At 34.4% G+C, this 19,562-nt stretch overlaps 4 protein-coding genes across 10 annotated transcripts; all 4 read right to left on the bottom strand.

Annotated features, from left to right (window-relative positions):
- Nucleotides 1-1,901: 1,901 nt before the first annotated feature.
- LOC139821532 (cytochrome P450 9e2-like) lies at nucleotides 1,902-19,448 on the bottom strand. Of its 7 annotated transcripts, XR_011734283.1 has the most exons (3): nucleotides 16,862-19,259; nucleotides 15,797-16,010; nucleotides 15,343-15,723 (listed from the first exon to the last, which is right to left on the bottom strand). XR_011734283.1 is itself a non-coding variant. In XM_071792644.1 (2 exons), exons 1-2 carry the CDS (start codon nucleotides 18,403-18,405, stop codon nucleotides 2,432-2,434), a joined length of 1,569 nt encoding a protein of 522 aa, XP_071648745.1. In that variant the 5' UTR covers nucleotides 18,406-19,275; the 3' UTR covers nucleotides 1,902-2,431. The 7 variants fall into 7 exon arrangements, 6 of the variants coding, with proteins under 6 accessions (XP_071648745.1, XP_071648774.1, XP_071648724.1 ...); XM_071792644.1 differs by lacking the exons at nucleotides 15,343-15,723; nucleotides 15,797-16,010 and adding an exon at nucleotides 1,902-2,456 and having other exon boundaries at nucleotides 16,862-19,275; XM_071792673.1 differs by lacking the exons at nucleotides 15,343-15,723; nucleotides 15,797-16,010 and adding an exon at nucleotides 1,902-2,456 and having other exon boundaries at nucleotides 16,851-19,255.
- LOC139821607 (cytochrome P450 9e2-like) lies at nucleotides 2,875-6,239 on the bottom strand. Its single transcript, XM_071792795.1, has one exon. The coding sequence runs from the start codon at nucleotides 5,905-5,907 to the stop codon at nucleotides 4,357-4,359; it is 1,551 nt and encodes a 516-aa protein (XP_071648896.1). The 5' UTR covers nucleotides 5,908-6,239; the 3' UTR covers nucleotides 2,875-4,356.
- LOC139821582 (cytochrome P450 9e2-like) lies at nucleotides 7,047-10,565 on the bottom strand. The gene has a single exon (XM_071792743.1). It carries the CDS (start codon nucleotides 9,987-9,989, stop codon nucleotides 8,433-8,435), a length of 1,557 nt encoding a protein of 518 aa, XP_071648844.1. The 5' UTR covers nucleotides 9,990-10,565; the 3' UTR covers nucleotides 7,047-8,432.
- On the bottom strand, nucleotides 11,267-15,059 carry LOC139821577 (cytochrome P450 9e2-like). The gene is made up of 2 exons (XM_071792729.1): nucleotides 11,601-15,059; nucleotides 11,267-11,527 (listed from the first exon to the last, which is right to left on the bottom strand). Exon 1 carries the CDS (start codon nucleotides 14,230-14,232, stop codon nucleotides 12,676-12,678), a length of 1,557 nt encoding a protein of 518 aa, XP_071648830.1. The 5' UTR covers nucleotides 14,233-15,059; the 3' UTR covers nucleotides 11,267-11,527; nucleotides 11,601-12,675.
- Nucleotides 19,449-19,562: the final 114 nt, after the last annotated feature.

Below are 19,562 nucleotides of genomic sequence, written 5' to 3'. Positions count from 1 at the left end.
GCCGAAACGTGACGACGCACCCTGATTTGCGAATAATTATTTATTAATTTTGCATTATTTATTGCCATAACCACGAATGGAAAAACGTTTCTATTCAGTTTAACCCGTTCTACCTACTCACGGCGCCGGCGGATGTCGCACCTATTGTCAGATAAATAATTAAAAGAAAATGTTGCTAATTAGAAAATTATATATATATAAGAACATATTTTAATATATGATTATAAACTTGTTCTTTGTACGTGTTTAATAATCTTATTTTATATTTGCAATCGCGTATTTAATCAAACATCAATATAGACGCTAATATCCAATATATCCATCAGCATAAAGGCTCTTAAAATTCAATTAATTTTAATAAACGTTTTAGAAGTAATCTTGTAAATACTTTGTTTAGATATTTTTTGCATATATTTTTGAATCAAGAAGGATATTATAATATCTTGTCAGATGGATTATTCTACTATCTTTACTACCTTTACTTGTCATCCAGGAAGTGTGAGCGGCGAGGAAGAAACAGCATTAATTCTTTCTTCTACCTGCTTACCAGACCTTCCACACGTGTTGCACAAATGTGCCTGTCGGTTTCTTTAACTTTCACTCGTCGAGAACAATTATCAAAAATTTTTCCGAGATTTAGTCTTACTTCAATTTCAGCTTAACTCTTCGTAGTCACACGTCAATTTGATTCACCTTCATTTGGATCTAAATATCAGCTAAATGCCTAGCTTAAAATGGGGCTTGATCCGCCATCTACAAGAGTTTGAAGTATCCTCTATTATAGGTAGAGACCGTTTATCATGTACTCGTTCACGATTTTTTTTCAACATGTTGCCATTTGATTTCTCATAAAACCGCAGTTGTTTTATATTTTAGAATGTTGAAGGTATGTTCCAGAATTATTTGAACCCGATTGGACCGATACCATTAAAATGGCAACCATTAAAAGTCGGCTGGGTCAATACGACCCAATGTGATTACCGCGGGATTCTAGAGAAGTGTGACTACGAAGGGTTAATGAAATAAATTAGACATTTTGTTACAGTTGTAAAAACATTAATAATCATTCCACCAAATATGCCTGTCATTCTATTCTTTCACGTACTTATTTTACTCTATTATGATTATTATTTATTTCCTCAGTTATTGCATTTTTAACATAACAAAACATCTCCCAGGGTACAAAAAATACAATTTGATATTTAGGAACGTCACAAAAATTTTGCAATTTTTCTAAAACTTCATTTTTCGTAAAGTAACGATCAGTATTCGCGTAATTAAGAATAGATTGCTTTCTTTAATCGCGTTCAGGATTTAATTAAATTACATGTTGGCCGATGAAATTTTCACAATGCACACAAAAAGTAAATAGATGTTATGCTCCCCGTGCCGGAATCACGACTTTGGAATTTTATTAGCGTAGATTAAATTATTGTCAGATTTTTATTGTACAGCTGGAACATTTTTTAAGTAATGTAAATTTGTATAGCAAGAGTATTATGGTAACGTTAAAATTAATGCAAATATTAAGCGTATTTTGTTAAAAGATCAGAAGAAAAATATAATAATGATCCATAATTATGAGAATGTTGTACATATAGTATTTATAATATTATAAACATAGCAGACGATTGATGATTTGGAAGGACATCCTTTCAAGTAGTTTAATTTAGTATAGTTATATTATTGTTTGCATTAGTTTTTCCTTTGCGCACGTTGTTTGTTTCGGTCACGCACGTGCGATTTAAAAAGTCACCTTGCACAATATACCTTGTACATCACCTGATAGTAGGTAGTTTCCTGAGACGTTAATAAAAAAAAATCGCATCTGTTTAACAGATAAAATTTTCGAATTCTCACGTCTCAGTAACTATAGAAATACGCATGAATAAATAAAAAGATAAGTTTCCAGTTGTTTCTATTAATAATCTCTTACAGCTCTGCTGTTATATTTTGACAATATATACATGCGCTTTGATGATCTTTGTTACTATTACATCTTAAATAATGCACTGTATATTTTTATAAAACACGCTAAACTTTAAAATTATATCAAAATGTTGCATGTATTCTGCAGTTGAAATAAATATTTAATATATCAAGCAACTAAATTTTACTGTATAAAATTATATTTCATAAATTCCATAAATTGTTCGTAAATCATAGAAAAATATTATAAAGCAACTAATTAATAAAAATATTGTTAAATATTATACAAATCGTGATTGTCTTCATTAAAGAATTGGAAATTAGTTAGCACAACTTCTATCGTATATTTTTATAAATTTTGTTCATAAATTAACGATAGAAATATCGGAGGCTTTGATGATGATGATGAACGCACTGCTATAAGACCGTTTTTACGGATGGCCCAACATCGTTTTCGTATTCAGATCCGTTGGAATCCTCTATGATGTGTATCTTCAGTATCTTAAATAGCCGGAATAGATAATTTCCTGAAACACCGAATCAAAAAAGAGTCGCTGATATTTTTTTATATACAATCTAATCTCAGAGAATTAATCATATCTGATTCACATTCATATCTGATTAACAATCTTTGATTAACAATATCCGAAATGTGTCACATGCTAAAATGTGAAAAATGTCAAATCCTTTGCTAGTTTAATATAATTAGACTGTATATATTTCATATAGTTATAACAAAATAGTGACTTGATATTATTAAAAATTTGAATATCTTATTTATAAAAAAATATTATTGAAAAATATTATAAATGCACATATATATATGCAATATTATAGCGTGCTACATCAGCTATTAATAATATATTGTTTTGTTATACTTATTTAAATATATATAATACTATAACATCGAACGCTTAAATTTACAATAAATTACAACAAACATAATTCGAACTAAAAAGAAATTTCGACTTTATTACATAAATACCAACATTCGTTGCAACCGTTATAACTTCTTTTTGCGCAAATGTAGCCCTGGAAGCGCCTTATGCAAAACAATTTACATACAAGCATGTAAACTAATCACGTGTTGATCATTTCACGCTACTAATACACATACGCCAGAAATCTCGCTATCTCCCAATACTGGCGCGGTGTTATAAATATGTGTTACGCAGTTTTTGTGATCTTATAACTTCTTGTGATAGATCTTTTAACTTAAAATATGAAATCTGATAATATTCAATGTTATAGAAAACAATAAAAGATAAAAGATTAAAAAGAGTTTAGAAGCTAAAATGATACGCCAATCTTTTTTTTGTTTATTCGATACGAATGTGTCGTGACGATGTTTCATGCACTATAGACAATTATATCTACAATCACGTATTTATAACTTGTGCTGATAAGCATATTATTATTTATTAATTATCATTTTATGTTAATGTAAAAGACCCAATTATAACAATTCCAATTAATAAAAAATAAAAATAAAAAGGAAGACAAAATTTACAATGTATGTTTATAAAAGGATAAATTGCATTTATATATGTAAGTAGCTTTCAAGATTTAAAACATTGTTGCAATAGGTAGCTTTGATTCATATTATTATCATTATCTTATCATTTTCGCATGATATCATTCTCGATAACAAAATAACATTACATTCTTATAATCTTATAAAAAACTCTTATCAATATTTAAAAAATATCTCTCAGAAATATCGCAATCAATAACAAATTCTTAACTGTAAACGCCTGTGTAGGAAATTAATTTAATGATTATCTGCACAATTTGCACTGACTAAAAGTAATGGATTGTTTCCCTTATTTTTTTTTATATACAATCTAATCTCAGAGAATTAATCATATCTGATTCACATTCATATCTGATTAACAATCTTTGATTAACAATGTCCGAAATGTGTTGAAAAATGTCAAATGCTTTGCTAGTTTAATATAATTAGATTGTATATATTTTATATAGTTATAACAAAATAGTGATTTGATTTTATTAAAAATTTGAATATCTTATTTATAAAAAAATATTATTGAAAAATATTATAAATGCACATATTGTATATATATATATGCAATATTATAGCGTGCTACATCAGCTATTAATAATATTGTTTTGTTATACTTATTTAAATATATATAATAATATAACTTCGAACGCTTAAATTTACAATAAATTACAACAAACATAATTCGAACTAAAAAGAAATTTCGAAAGAAAAATGTGCGAAAGACGTTTGCGCGACGTTCTTACATAAAGAATTAAGGATATATTAACTTTATTATTTCTACTATACCATATAGCGCCAAGTGGAAGTTATATATAAATTATTAAAAACGATCTGCACAATTAAATAGACTTAAGAGTCTACGCAAGTCATAATGTTTATCGTAATATATAATTTTTTCTTATTCACGTTTCTCTCTTCTCCAAGCCAATCCAGAATCCGCCAGCGGGTTGCAACGTAAACTCCTTTTCATCGTATATGATTGGTTCGACAGTTTTATCCGTAGTCTTCAGAGTGAATTTTTGTAAAAGATGAGCTATCAGAATCTTAGTCTCCATGAGAGCAAATCGATTGCCGATACATTTTCTAGGTCCGTGACCGAATGGTAGGTAAGTGTACGGTAAAATTTTGTCTTTATTCTCCTCGCTGAACCTTTCCGGATCGAACTTATCCGGATTCGGAAAGTACGTCGGATCGTGATGTAAACTATAAATAGGAAACAACAATACATGGTTGGGTTCGACGATCGCATTCTTGCAGCCTGGTCGCGACGGAGGTAGTTCATATCTCTTAGCGCAAAGTCTATCGGTGATGATCGACGGCGGATATTTTCTAAGAGTCTCAGAGATTACCATATCCATGTAAAACATCTTCGATATCGACTCGTAAGAAATTTCACCGTTTCCTTCGGCAAGATGCTGTTGTACTTCCTCGCGCAAACGATCCTGTACATCTTGGTTAACTGCCAGCTCGTGAGCAGCGAAACACATCAACGTCGCAGATGTTTCGAAACCAGCGAAGAAAAAGATGAAGGCTTGCGAAACGATATCATCCACGGTCATTTTATGTACATCTTCTTTGTCCCGAGCCTGCATTAATAAATGAATCATGTCCGGTCTGACGATATCTCGCTCCTCCCGCGCTCTAATGGTTTCCCCTACGATCTTCTTGAAAAACTCGGTCGTAGACGGCGGGAAAAGAGACAGACCTAATAATTTAGCGAGCCGTGGACACGCTTGAAAAAGGATCATCTTAGCCATCCCTAGCGGTCCAGCAGAAAATCCTTTGATAATCTCTATTCCTCTTATATAGAACTCATTGTCTTGATCTTTCATAGAATTCACACTTATGCCAAAGGCTGTCGTAGCAATTACATCGGTGGCGTATCGTCTAAAGACTCCCTTCGTTTCGATCGAATGGCAGACTTCCGGATGATCGACCAAATAATTAACGAAATTGTGAGAACATTCCGACATCAGGTTAAACATGAACTTCATCTTGCTGGCGGTAAAAGAAGGGCTTAATGTATTCCGCATTTCTCTCCAACGATCTCCGCGCAAGGAGGTGATGTTCTTGCTAAATAACGGTTCTACGCTGGCGTCAACGAAACTGCGATGATCCGGAAAGGATTCAAAATCCTTTACCATGATGTCTTTGATCAGCTCAGGATCGCGCACTAACACGCTAGGCATGCCAAAATCCATTAGTCCAACATATTTTGCATCCGGAAAATAATTGTATAAATATTGGAAGTAATTGACAACACTGATGCGACCCAGAAGCAATTTCCAATCCGTTATAGAATTTGATAGATTAATTGGCAGGTAAGGTACACCTTTATTCTTCCAATAAAGATATGTATGATGCAGCACAGCGACAATTTTCAGGACGCCGATGACGACCAGAGTAATCAATAATAGCGCAAAAGGCGACGAAAGCCACGATAAATCCATCATGACATGACAGTATTACAGACAAACTGATTGTGAGACAAACAAGATACTTCGTCGAGCGCAGCGCAGTGTTGAGTGATTGCGGGAATTCTGACACGAAATAGATAACGTTCCAGGCGATTAGTAGCGTACAATTCTCACCGAAATATAGGTATCAAACCTATGCAGTCGACTTTATTACATGAATACCAACATTCGTTGCAACCGTTATAATTTCTTTCTGCGCAAATGTAGCCCAGAAAGCGCATTATCCAAAACAATCTACATACAAGCATCATGTAAAATACGCTACAAATACGTATGCGCCAGAAATCATGCAATCTCTCAATACTGGCGCGGTGTTATAAATACGTGTTGTGCAGTTCTTATCGTGAATGAAACTATGAAACGAAAATGGGAGGGAAAAACGCCTTTCATTATTATTGCGATCAGAGATTGTCAAGTAAGAGACTGGTCATTGATTGATTGTGTGCTGAATGATATTGACAAACCATGGCAGAACCAATCCAAAATATAAAAACATGATTTTTTAGGTAAATTGTAAGAGAAAATTTTTTCGGTGTATTTAATAAACAGATATGTTTTCTCTCAGCTTCAACGCTAGACAACGAGCTATGTGTTAACAAGAAACATTTGAAGGTGAATAAACATTTAAAAATCTTAGGTATAATGCGGAGCGTTACTTTATTCAAAAAGCTCTTTCGCATATGTGTCCGATCCTCCAGGTAAAGAATTTATAGATTAAGCGCTCGACCATTTTGGACGAAGTGTGTGTCCCAACACTTTGCTCATATCAACACCCGCGATGATAATTTTTCTTCTTGTGGTTTTATAAATATTTCTATATAAATTATTGGATGGAGAAATCTTGTAATGAATTAAAAAAACTCTTCCCATTACAATTCGGTAGAGAAGTATTGGCATTTGATAGAATATTAAATATAATAAATGTAGATGAATTCGACTGAGAAAATTGTCATGTGAGCCAAGAGACCAAGCTAGCGAAGAAGATTAGAAAACAATTTGCATCATTTGACATATATATTTGGAAATATCCAAATTATTTAGGTCTTATAAACAAACATACATACAATAGTATATATACTTATGTGGAATATGTGATTATAATTAAAATTGTATAATTTACTTTTTATTTTAATTTTTATATACGTTTAATGTCTAAAAAATGTACATAGTTCAAATATACATAGAATTATGGCATCATGGCACAGAATTATGGCAGAAAAATAAATTTTATATTAATATTACAGACTATCCTAATTTACTAATGTGCCTGGTACTTTAATTCATAATTATTTAGCGTTATCGACGGATCTGATCTATATTGTATCATTGATCTGCAATGTCAAGCAAATAATCGTAACATTCTATCCGTAAAAAAAAACATTTAAGACAAAGATTGTTAAATAAATTTTATTGTGACATGTGATAGCAAAATAGCTTACGTAGTTTTTGCCTGTTGCCAAGAATTGCCCACACATATATCCTGTATCTGCGTACCAATACTGCGGAAGTCTCAGGATAATTAACGATAGTTTTAATTATCTAAATTGTCATTTAAATTCTTCTCAAAAGGAGTGCTTTCTATGATCGATATTATCAGCTTCTTGTCGTAATACACTCTTCGTCGTCTACCCTCTTTTTGATTCTATATTTCTACATAAGTCGAACGTTTTTATGTCGTTTTCAATTTGAAATTAACTTTCAATGGACTTAAAGATACGATTTAAATGTGTAATTTTTATCATCTCGATATAAGTGAGCTTGACTTCTATCTGACAAAGGTTCACAATAATATCTAATTAATAATTTTTGATCGAAATGTGTCACGTTTGCTATAAAAAAAATGCTTTGTCAATTTATTATAATTTGATTATTTATATTTTATACAGCTATAACAAAATAGTCACTTTTGATTTATTAAAAATTCAAAAATCTTACTTATAAGAAAATATTATTGAAAAATATTATGAATGCACATATGCAATATTATATCGTGCTACATCGACTCTATTAATGATATTGTTTTCTTATACTTATTTCAAAAACTACATCTCGAATGCTCAAATTTACAATAAATTACGACAAACATATTTAAACTAATAATAAATTTTGAAAAAAAAATGTGTGCGAAAGACATTTGCGCGATAGAGATATTCGTTTTTACTTGAAGAATTAACAATATTGATTTGACTCTATTATTCCTATTATACTATTTAGCGACAAGTGGAAGTTATATAAATGATTAAAAATGATCACAATCAAGTAGATTTGACAGTCTACGCAAGTCATAATGTTTATCGTAATATTTCATTTTCTTATTCTTTACTAGCAAAGACTTAGTTATTTGCTTTGTGCATAATGACGTAATACATCGCAAAAAAGGATATTGTACAATTATCTTCCAAAGTGCATACGTGTTGAACATCTTGAAAGTTGAAAATGCGCGGCAATGTTTTTTCAAACACAGCTACATATCGTACAATAGTGTAATGCGTACAAGAATCTCACGTTTCTCTCTTCTCTAAGCCAATCCAGAATCCGCCAACAGGTTGCAACGCAAACTCGTGGTTAGCGTATACGATTGGTTCGACAGTCTTTTCCGTAGTCTTCAGAGTGAACTTTTGTAAAAGATGAGCTATCAGAATCTTAGTCTCCATGAGAACAAATCGATTGCCAATACATTGTCTAGGTCCGTGACCGAATGGTAGATAAGTGTACGGTAAAATTTTGTCTTTGTTCTCCTTGTTAAACCTTTCGGGATCGAACTTATCAGGGTTCGAAAAGTACTTCGAATCACGATGAAAACCATAAATGAAAAACGTCAATACATTGTTGGGTTCGACGATCACATTCTTGCAGCCTGGTCGCGACGGAGGTAGTTCATATTTCTTAACGCAAACTCTATCGGTCATGATCGCCGGCGGATACTTTCTAAGAGTCTCGGAGATCACCATATCCATGTAAGACATCTTCGACAGCGACTCGTAAGAAATCTCACCGTTTCCTTCGGCAAGATGCTGTTGTACTTCCTCGCGCAAACGATCCTGTACATCTTGGTTAACTGCCAGCTCGTGAGCAACGAAACACATCAGCGTCGCAGATGTTTCGAAACCAGCGAAGAAAAAAATAAAGGCTTGCGAAACGATGTCATCCAATGTCATTTTATGTACAGTGGGACCTTCTTTGTCCCGGGCCTGCATTAATAAATGAATCATGTCCGGTCTGACGATACCTTGCTCTTCCCGCGCTCTAATGGTTTCCCCCACGATCTTCTTGAAAAACTTGCTGGTAGCCGGCGGGAAAAAAGACAGACCTATTAATTTAGAGAGCCGTGGACACATTTCAAGAAGGACCATCTTAGCCATCCCTAGCGGTCCAGCAGAAAATCCTTTAGTAGCCTCTATTCCTCTTATATAGAACTCATTGTTTTGATCTTTCATAGAATTCACACTTATGCCAAAGGCTGTCGTAGCAATTACGTCGGTGGCGTATCGTCTAAAGGCCTCCTTTGTTTCGATCGCATGACAGACTTCCGGATGATCGACCAAATAATTAACGAAATTGTGAGAACACTCCGATATCAGGTCAAACATGATCTTCATCTTGCTGGCGGTGAAAGAGGGGCTTAATGTATTTCTCATTTCTCTCCAACGATCTCCGCGCAAGGAAAAGATGTTCTTGCCAAACAGCGGTTCCACGCTGTCGTCGACGAAACTGCGATGATCCGGGAAGGATTCAAAATCCTTCACCATGGCGTCTTTGACCAGCTCAGGATCGCACACTAGCACGTTAGGCGTACCAAATTCCATTAGTCCAACATATTTTGCATCCGGAAAGTAATTATATGTATATTGATAATAATCGATAATACTGATGCGACCCAGAATCATTTTCCAACCCGTTATAAAAGATGATAGCGAATCTGGCAGGTAAGGTATACCCTTATTCTTCCAGTAAAAATATGAATGATGCAGCACAGCGACAATTTTCAGAACGCCGATGACGATAAGAGTAATCAATAATAGCGCAAAGGGCGACGAAAGCCACGACGAATCCATCATGACACGACAGTATAACAGACAAACTGACTATGAGACAAACAAGATACTTCGTCGAGCGCGGCGCAGTGTTAAGTGTGATTGCATGAATTCTGACACGTAGTAGCGCGAGCTGTTCCACAGACGATTAGTAGCGTATATTTCTCACTGAAATATAGGTATCGTCAGACCAATTATAAGAAGAGAATAATATATGTTAAAGAATAATATGTGTTAAAGAAAATAACCTCTGGAGGTTTTTAGAAATTAAATAATATAGTTTATGCGTTTGCAGTCGACTCTATTACATGAATATAACATTCGTTGCAACCGTTATAACTTCTTTCCACGCCCTGGAATGTAGCCCTGGAAGCGCCTTATGCGAAACAATCTACATACGAGCATGTAAAATAATCACGTGTTAGTGACCAGTACACGCTACTACGCATGTGCCAGAAATCCCGTAATCTCTTGCGCAATCGTCCAATACTGCAGCGGCGTCGTAAGTATAATGTGTTGCGCAGATCTTATCGTGAATGAAACGAAGATGGGAGGGAGGAGCGCCTTTCGATATTATTGTGATTAGAGACCTTCAAGTAAAAAACTGACCTTTGATCTACTGTGTGCTGATTGATATTGACAAACCAGGGCAGAACAAATCCGAAATATAAAAACATGATTTTTTGGATAAATTGTAAGAGAAAATCCTTTCTGTGTAATTAAGAAAAAGATATGTTTCCTCTCAGCTTCAACGCTAAACAACGAGCTACATGTTAACAATAAACATTTAAGAATGTTAGACACAATGCGGAGCATTACTTTATTCAAAGCACTTTCGCATATGTGTCCGATCTTCCAGGAGAAGAATTTATATAGATTAAGTGCTCGACCACTTTGTACGATGTGTGTGTCTTAAAACTTTGCTCATATCAACACCCGCGGTGATAACTATTCTTTTTGTGCTTTTATAAATATCTTTATGTGAATAATTGGATGGAAAAATCTTGTAATAAGAATTAAGAAAGACTCTTCCCATTACAATTCGGTAGAGAAGTATTAGCATCCGACAGAATATTAAATATAATAAATGTAGATGGATTCGACTGAAAAAATTGTCATGTGAGCCAAGAGACCAAGCTAGCGAAGAAGATTAGAAAACAATTTGCATCATTTGACATATATATTTGAAAATATCCATATTATTTATGTCTTATAAACGTTTATACATATACAATAGTATATAGACCTATGTGGAATATAGACCTATGTGGAATATGTGATTATAATTAAAATTGTATATATATAATTTACTTTTTATTTTAATTTTTATATACGTTTAATGTCTAAAAAAAATGTACACAGTTCAGAAATACATACAATTATGGCATCATGGCACAGAATTATTGTAGAAAAATAAATTTTATATTAATATTACAGACTACCCTAATTTACTATGTGCCTGCAGGTACTTTAATTCATAATCATTTAGAGTTGTCGACGGATCTAATCCATATTGTATCATTTGAACTGCAATGTCAAGCAAATAATCATAACATTCCGTCCTGTAAAAAAAACATTTAAGATAAAGATCGTTAAATAAATTTTATTGTGACATGTGATAGCAGAGTAGCTTACATAGTTTTTGCTTGTTGCCAAAAATTGCCCCACACATAAATCCTATATCTGCGTACCAATATTGCGCAAGTCTCAGGGTAATTAACGATAGTTTTAATTATCTAAATCGTCGTTTAAGTTTTTCTTAAAAGGGAAGCTTTCTATGATCGATATTATCAGCTCCTCGTCATAATACACTCTTCGTCGTCTACCCTCTTTTTGATCCTGTATTTCTACATAAGTCGAACATTTTCATGTCGTTATCAATTTGAAAGTAACTGTCAATGGACTTAAAAATACGATTTAAATGTATAATTTTTATCATTTCGAAATAAGTGAGCCTGACTTCTATCTCACTTAGGTTCACAATCATATCTAATTAACAATCTTTGACCGAAATGTGTCACGTATGCTATAAAAAAATATCAAATGCTTTGTTAATTTATTATAATTTCATTGTTTATATTTTGTACAGCTATAACAAAATAGTCACTTTTAATTTATTAGAAATTCAAATATCTTACTTATAAAAAAATATTAGACATTGAAAAATATTATAAATGCACATATGCAATAGTACAGCGTGTTACATCGGCACTATTAATAATATTGTTTTTTGTTATACTTATTTTAAAAACTACATCATCTCGAATGCTTAAATTTACAACAAATCTCAACAAACATATTTAAATTAATAATAAATTTCGAAAAAAATGTGTGCGAAAGACATTTGCGCGATAGAGATATTCGTTTTTACTTGAAGAATTAACGATATTGATTTGACTCTATTATTCCTACTATACTATTTAGCGACAAATGGAATTAAGTTATATAAATGATTAAAAATGATCTCAATCAAGTAGATTTGACAATCTACGCAAGTTATAATGTTTATCATAATATTTCATTTTTTTATTCTTTACTAGCAAAGACTTAGTTATGAGCTTTGTGCATAATGACGTAATACATCGCAAAAAAAAATTGTACAATCATCTTCCAAAGTGCATACGCGTTAAACTCTTGAAAGTTGAAAATGCGTCAATGTTTTTTCAAACACAGCTACATATCGTACGATAGTGTATTGCGTACAAGAATTTCACGTTTCTTTTTTCTCTAAGTCAATCCAGAATCCGCCAACAGGTTGCAACGCAAACGCCCTTTTAGTGTATACGATTGGTTCGACAGTCTTTTCCGTAGTCTTCAGAGTGAATTTTTGTAAAAGATGAGCTATCAGAATCTTAGCCTCCATGAGAGCAAATCGATTGCCGATACATTGTCTAGGTCCGTGACCGAATGGTAGATAAGTGTACGGTAAAATTTTGTCTTTGTTCTCCTTGCTAAACCTTTCGGGATCGAACTTATCCGGGTTCGGAAAGTACTTCGGATCACGATGAAAACCATAAATGAAAAACGTCAATACATTGTTGGGTTCGACGATCGCATTCTTGCAGCCTGGTCGCGACGGAGGTAATTCATATCTCTTAGCACAAAGTCTATCGGTGAGAATCATCGGTGGGTACTTTCTGAGAGTCTCGGAGATCACCATATCCATGTAAGACATCTTCGACAGCGACTCGTAAGAAATCTCACCGTTTCCTTCGGCAAGATGCTGTTGTACCTCTTCGCGCAAACGATCTTGTATATCTCGGTTAACTGCCAGCTCGTGAGCAACGAAACACATCAGCGTCGCAGATGTTTCGAAACCAGCGAAGAAAAAGATAAAGGCTTGCGAAACGATGTCATCCAATGTCATTTTATGTACACCGGCACCTTCTTTGTCCCGAGCCTGCATTAATAAATGAATCATGTCCGGTCTGATGATACCTTGCTCTTCTCGCGCTCTAATGGTTTCTCCCACGATTTTTTTGAAAAACTTGCTAGTAGCCGGCGGGAAAAGAGACAGACCTATAAATTTAGCGAGCCGTGGACACACTTGGAAAAGGATCATCTTAGCCATCGCTAGCAGTCCAGCAGAAAATCCCTTGGTAATCTCTATTCCTCTTGTATAGAACTCATTGTCTGGATCTTTCATAGAATTCACACTTATGCCAAAGGCTGTCGTAGCAATTACGTCGGTGGCGTATCGTCTAAAGACCCCCTTCGTTTCGATTGCATGACAGACTTCCGGATGATCGACCAAATAATTAACGAAATTGTGAGAACATTCCGACATCAAGTTAAACATGAACTTCATCTTGCTGGCGGTAAAAGAGGGGCTTAATGTATTCCTCATTTCTCTCCAACGATCTCCGCGCAAGGAAAAGATGTTCTTGCCAAATAGCGGTTCCACGCTGTCGTCGGCGAAAATGCGATGATCCGGGAAGGATTCAAAATCCTTTACCATGATGTCTTTGATCAGCTCAGGATCGCGCACTAGCACGGCAGGCCTGCTAAATTCCATTAGTCCAACGTATTTTGCGTCCGGAAAGTAATTGTATAGATATTGAAAATGATCGACAAAACTGATATGACCCAGAAACAGTTTCCAACCCGACATAAAAGATGATAGCGAATCTGGCATGTAAGGTACACTTTTATTCTTCCAGTAAAAATATGAATGATGCACTACAGCGACAATTTTCAGAACGCCGATGACGACCAGAGTAATCAATAATAGCGCAAAGGGCGACGAAAACCACGATAAATCCATCATGACACGACAGTATAACAGACAAACTGACTGTGAGACAAACAAGATACTTCGTCGAGCGCGGCGCAGTGTTAAGTGTAATTGCGAGAATTCTGACACGTAGTAACGCGGGCGGTTCCAGACGATTAGTAGCGTATATTTTTTACTGAAATATAGGTATCGTCAGACCCATTATAAGAAAAGAATAATATATGTTAAAGAATAATATGTGTTAAAGAAGATAGCCTCTGGAGGTTTTTAGAAATTAAATAATATAGTTTATGCGTTTGCAGTCGACTCTATTACATGCATGAATATAACATTCGTTGCAACCGTTATAACTTCTTTCCACGCAAATGTAGCCCAGGAAGCGCCTTATGCGAAAGAATCTACATACGAGCATGTAAAATAATCACGTGTTGACCACTGCACGCTACTACGCATGTGCCAGAAATCCCGCAATCTTACAATACTGGCGCGGCGTTATAAATACGTGTTGCGCAGATCTTATCGTGAATGAAACGAGGATGAAACGCCTTTCGATATTATTGTGATTAGAGACCTTCAAGTAAAAAACTGACCTTTGATCTACTGTGTGCTGATTGATATTGACAAACCAGGGCAGAACAAATCCGAAATATAAAAACATGATTTTTTGGATAAATTGTAAGAGAAAATCCTTTCTGTGTAATTAAGAAAAAGATATGTTTCCTCTCAGCTTCAACGCTAAACAACGAGCTACATGTTAACAATAAACATTTAAGAATGTTAGACACAATGCGGAGCATTACTTTATTCAAAGCACTTTCGCATATGTGTCCGATCTTCCAGGAGAAGAATTTATGTAGATTAAGTGCTCGACCACTTTGTAAGATGTGTGTGTTCTAAAACTTTGCTCATATCAACACTCGCGGTGATAACTATTCTTTTTGTGCTTTTATAAATATCTTTATGTGAATTATTGGATGGAAAAATCTTGTAATATAGAATTAAGAAAGACTCTTCCTATTACAATTTGGTAGAGAAGTATCAGCATCCGACAGAATATTAAATATAATAAATGTAGATGGATTCGACTGAAAAAATTGTCATGTGAGCCAAGAGACCAAGCTAGCGAAGAAGATTAGAAAACAATTTGCATGATTTGACATATATATTTGAAAATATCCATATTATTTATGTCTTATAAACAAACATACATACAATAGTATATATACTTATGTGGAATATGTGATTATAATTAAAGTTGTATATATATAATTTACTTTTTATTTTAATTTTTATATACGTTTGATGTCTAAAAAAATGTACACAGTTCAGAAATACATAGAATTATGGCATCATGACACAGAATTATTGCAGAAAAATAAATTTTATATTAATATTACAGACTACCCTAATTTACTATGTGCCTGCAGGTACTTTAATTCATAATCATTTAGAGTTGTCGACGGATCTAATCCATATTGTATCATTTGAACTGCAATGTCAAGCAAATAATCATAACATTCCGTCCTGTAAAAAAAACATTTAAGATAAAGATCGTTAAATAAATTTTATTGTGACATGTGATAGCAGAGTAGCTTACATAGTTTTTGCTTGTTGCCAAAAATTGCCCCACACATAAATCCTATATCTGCGTATCAATACTGCGCAAGTCTCAGGGTAATTAACGATAGTTTTAATTATCTATAAATTGTCGTTTAAATTCTTTTTAAAAAGAAAGCTTTCTATGATCGATATTATCAGCTACTCGTCATAATACACTCTTCGTCGTCTACCCTCTCTTTGATTCTGTATTCCTACATAAGTCGAACATTTTTATGTCGTTATCAATTTGAAAGTAACTGTCAATGGACTTAAAGATACGATTTAAATGTATAATTTTTATCATTTCGAAATAAGTGAGCCTGACTTCTATCTCACTTAGGTTTACAATCATATCTAATTAACAATCTTGGATCGAAATGTGTCACGTTTGCTATAAAAAAATGCTTTGTCAATTTATTATAATTTGATTATTTATATTTTATACAGCTATAACAAAATAGTCACTTTTGATTTATCAGAAATTCAAAAATCTTACTTATAAGAAAATATTATTGAAAAATATTATGAATGCACATATGCAATATTATAGCGTGCTACATCGACTCTATTAATGATATTGTTTTCTTATACATATTTCAAAAACTACATCTCAAATGCTCAAATTTACAATAAATTACAACAAACATATTTGAACTAATAATACATTTCGAAAGAAAAAAATGTGTGCGAAAGACATTTGCGCGATAGAGATATTCGTTTTTACTTGAAGAATTAACGATATTGATTTGACTCTATTAGTCTTACTATACTATTTAGCGACAAGTGGAAGTTATATAAATGATTGAAAATGATCACAATCAAGTAGATTTGACAGTCTACGCAAGTCATAATGTTTATCGTAATATTTTATTTTCTTATCCTTTACTAGCAAAGACTTAGTTATTCGCTTTGTGCATAATGACGTAATACATCGCAAAAAAAAATTGTACAATCATCTTCCAAAGTGCATACGCGTTAAACTCTTGAAAGTTGAAAATGCGTCAATGTTTTTCCAAACACAGCTACATATCGTACGATAATGTATTGCGTACAAGATTCTCACGTTTCTCTCTTCTCTAAGCCAATCCAGAATCCGCCAACAGGTTGCAACGCAAACTCCTTTTTAGTGTATACAATTGGTTCGACAGTCTTTTCCGTAGTCTTCACAGTAAACTTTTGTAAAAGATGAGTTATCAGAATCTTAGCCTCCATGAGAACAAATCGATTGCCAATACATTTTCTAGGTCCGTGACCAAATGGTAGATAAGTGTACGGTAAAATTTTGTCTTTGTTCTCCTCGCTGAACCTTTCGGGATCGAACTTATCCGGGTTCGGAAAGTACTCCGGATCGCGATGTAAACCGTGAATGAAAATCATCAATACATTGTTGGGTTCAACGATCGCATTCCTGCAGCCTGATCGCGACGGAGGTAATTCATATCTCTTAGCACAAAGTCTATCGGTGAGAATCATCGGTGGGTACTTTCTGAGAGTCTCGGAGATCACCATATCCATGTAAGACATCTTCGACAGCGACTCGTAAGAAATCTCACCGTTTCCTTCGGCAAGATGCTGTTGTACCTCTTCGCGCAAACGATCTTGTATATCTCGGTTAACTGCCAGCTCGTGAGCAACGAAACACATCAGCGCCGCAGATGTTTCGAAACCAGCGAAGAAAAAGATAAAGGCTTGCGAAACGATGTCATCTAATGTCATCTTATATACACCGGCACCTTCTTTGTCCCGAGCCTGCATTAATAAATGAATCATGTCCGGTCTAACGATACCTTGCTCTTCTCGCGCTCTAATGGTTTCCCCCACGATCTTCTTGAAAAACTCGCTGGTAGCCGGGAAAAGAGACAGGCCTATTAATTTAGCGAACCGTGGACACACTTGGGAAAGGATCATCTTAGCCATCGCTAGCGGTCCAGCAGAAAATCCCTTGGTAATCTCTATTCCTCTTGTATAGAACTCATTGTCTGGATCTTTCATAGAATTCACACTTATGCCAAAGGCTGTCGTAGCAATTACGTCGGTGGCGTATCGTCGAAAGGCCCCCTTCGTTTCGACCGCATGACAGACTTCCGGATGATCGACCAAATAATTAACGAAATTGTGAGAACATTCCGATATCAGGTCAAACATGAACTTCATCTTGCTGGCGGTGAAAGAAGGGCTTAATGTATTCCTCATTTCTCTCCAACGATCTCCGCGCAAGGCAAAGATGTTCTTGCCAAATAGCGGTTCCGCGCTGACGTCGACGAAACTGCGATGATCCGGGAAGGATTCAAAATCCTTTACCATGATATCTTTGATCAGCTCAGGATCGCGCAGTAGCACGGCAGGCCTGCTAAATTCCATTAGTCCAACATATTTTGCGTCCGGAAAGTAATTGTATAGATATTGAAAATGATCGACAAAACTGACATGACCCAGAAACAATTTCCAAACCGTTATAAAAGATGAATCTGGCAGGTAAGGTACATCCTTATTTTTCCAGTAAAAATATGAATGATGCACTACAGCGACAATTTTCAGGACGCCGATGACGACCAGAGTTATTAATAATAGCGCAAAGGGCGACGAAAGCCACGATAAATCCATCATGACACGACAGTATAAAAGACAAACTGACTGTGAGACAAACAAGATACTTCGTCGAGCGCGGCGCAGTGTTAATTGATTGCGGGAATTCTGACACGTAGTAACGCAAGCGGTTCCAGACGATTAGTAGCGTATATTTCTTACTGAAATATAGGTATCGTCAGACCCATTATAAGAAGAGAATAATATATGTTAAAGAAGATAGCCTCTGGAGGTTTTTAGAAATTAAATAATATAGTTTATGCGTTTGCAGTCGACTCTATTACATGCATGAATATAACATTCGTTGCAACCGTTATAACTTCTTTCCACGCAAATGTAGCTTAGGAAGCGCCTTATGCGAAACAATCTACATACGAGCATGTAAAATAATCACGTGTTGACCACTGCACGCTACTACGCATGTGCCAGAAATCCCGCAATCTTACAATACTGGCGCGGCGTTATAAATACGTGTTGCGCAGATCTTATCGTGAATGAAACGAGGGTGAAACGCTTTTCGATATTATTGTGATTAGAGACCTTCAAGTAAGAGACTGGTCATTGATCTACTGCATGCTGATTGATATTGACAAACCATGGTAGAAGCAATCCAAAATATAAAAACATGATTTTTAGGGTAAATTTTAAGAGAAAATTCTTTCTGTGTATCTATAAAAGAAAAGATGTATGTTTCCTCTCAGATACGTTTCCTTCAACGCTAGAAAACGAGCCACATGTTAGCAATGAACATTTAAATGTTGAATAAACATTTAAAAATGTAAAGCATAATGCGGAGCATTACTTAATTATTTAAAACTCTTTTGCATGTGTATCAGATCCTTCAGATGATGAATTCATAGATTGAGCGCTCCACCATTTCGGACGAAGTGTGTGTCTTAAGTTACTCCTAACACTTTGCTCATACCAACACCCGCAATAATAACTATTCCTCTTGTGCTTTTTTATAAATATATTTTTATGTGAATTATCGGATGGAGAAAGTTCATAATATAGAATTAAGAAACATTCTTCTTATTACAATTCGGTAGAGAAGTATTAGCGTCCAACATAATATTAAATATAATAAATATAGGTGAATTCGACTGAAAAGATTGTCATATGAACCAAGAGACCAAATTAGCAAAGAAGATTAGAAAATAATTTGCATTATTTGACAT

This window comes from Temnothorax longispinosus, chromosome 1, assembly GCF_030848805.1.
Source record: "Temnothorax longispinosus isolate EJ_2023e chromosome 1, Tlon_JGU_v1, whole genome shotgun sequence".
Lineage (NCBI taxonomy): Eukaryota > Metazoa > Arthropoda > Insecta > Hymenoptera > Formicidae > Temnothorax > Temnothorax longispinosus.
The sequence above is the reverse complement of the archived record's forward strand: the minus strand, read 5'-3'. Positions and strand labels throughout refer to the sequence as shown.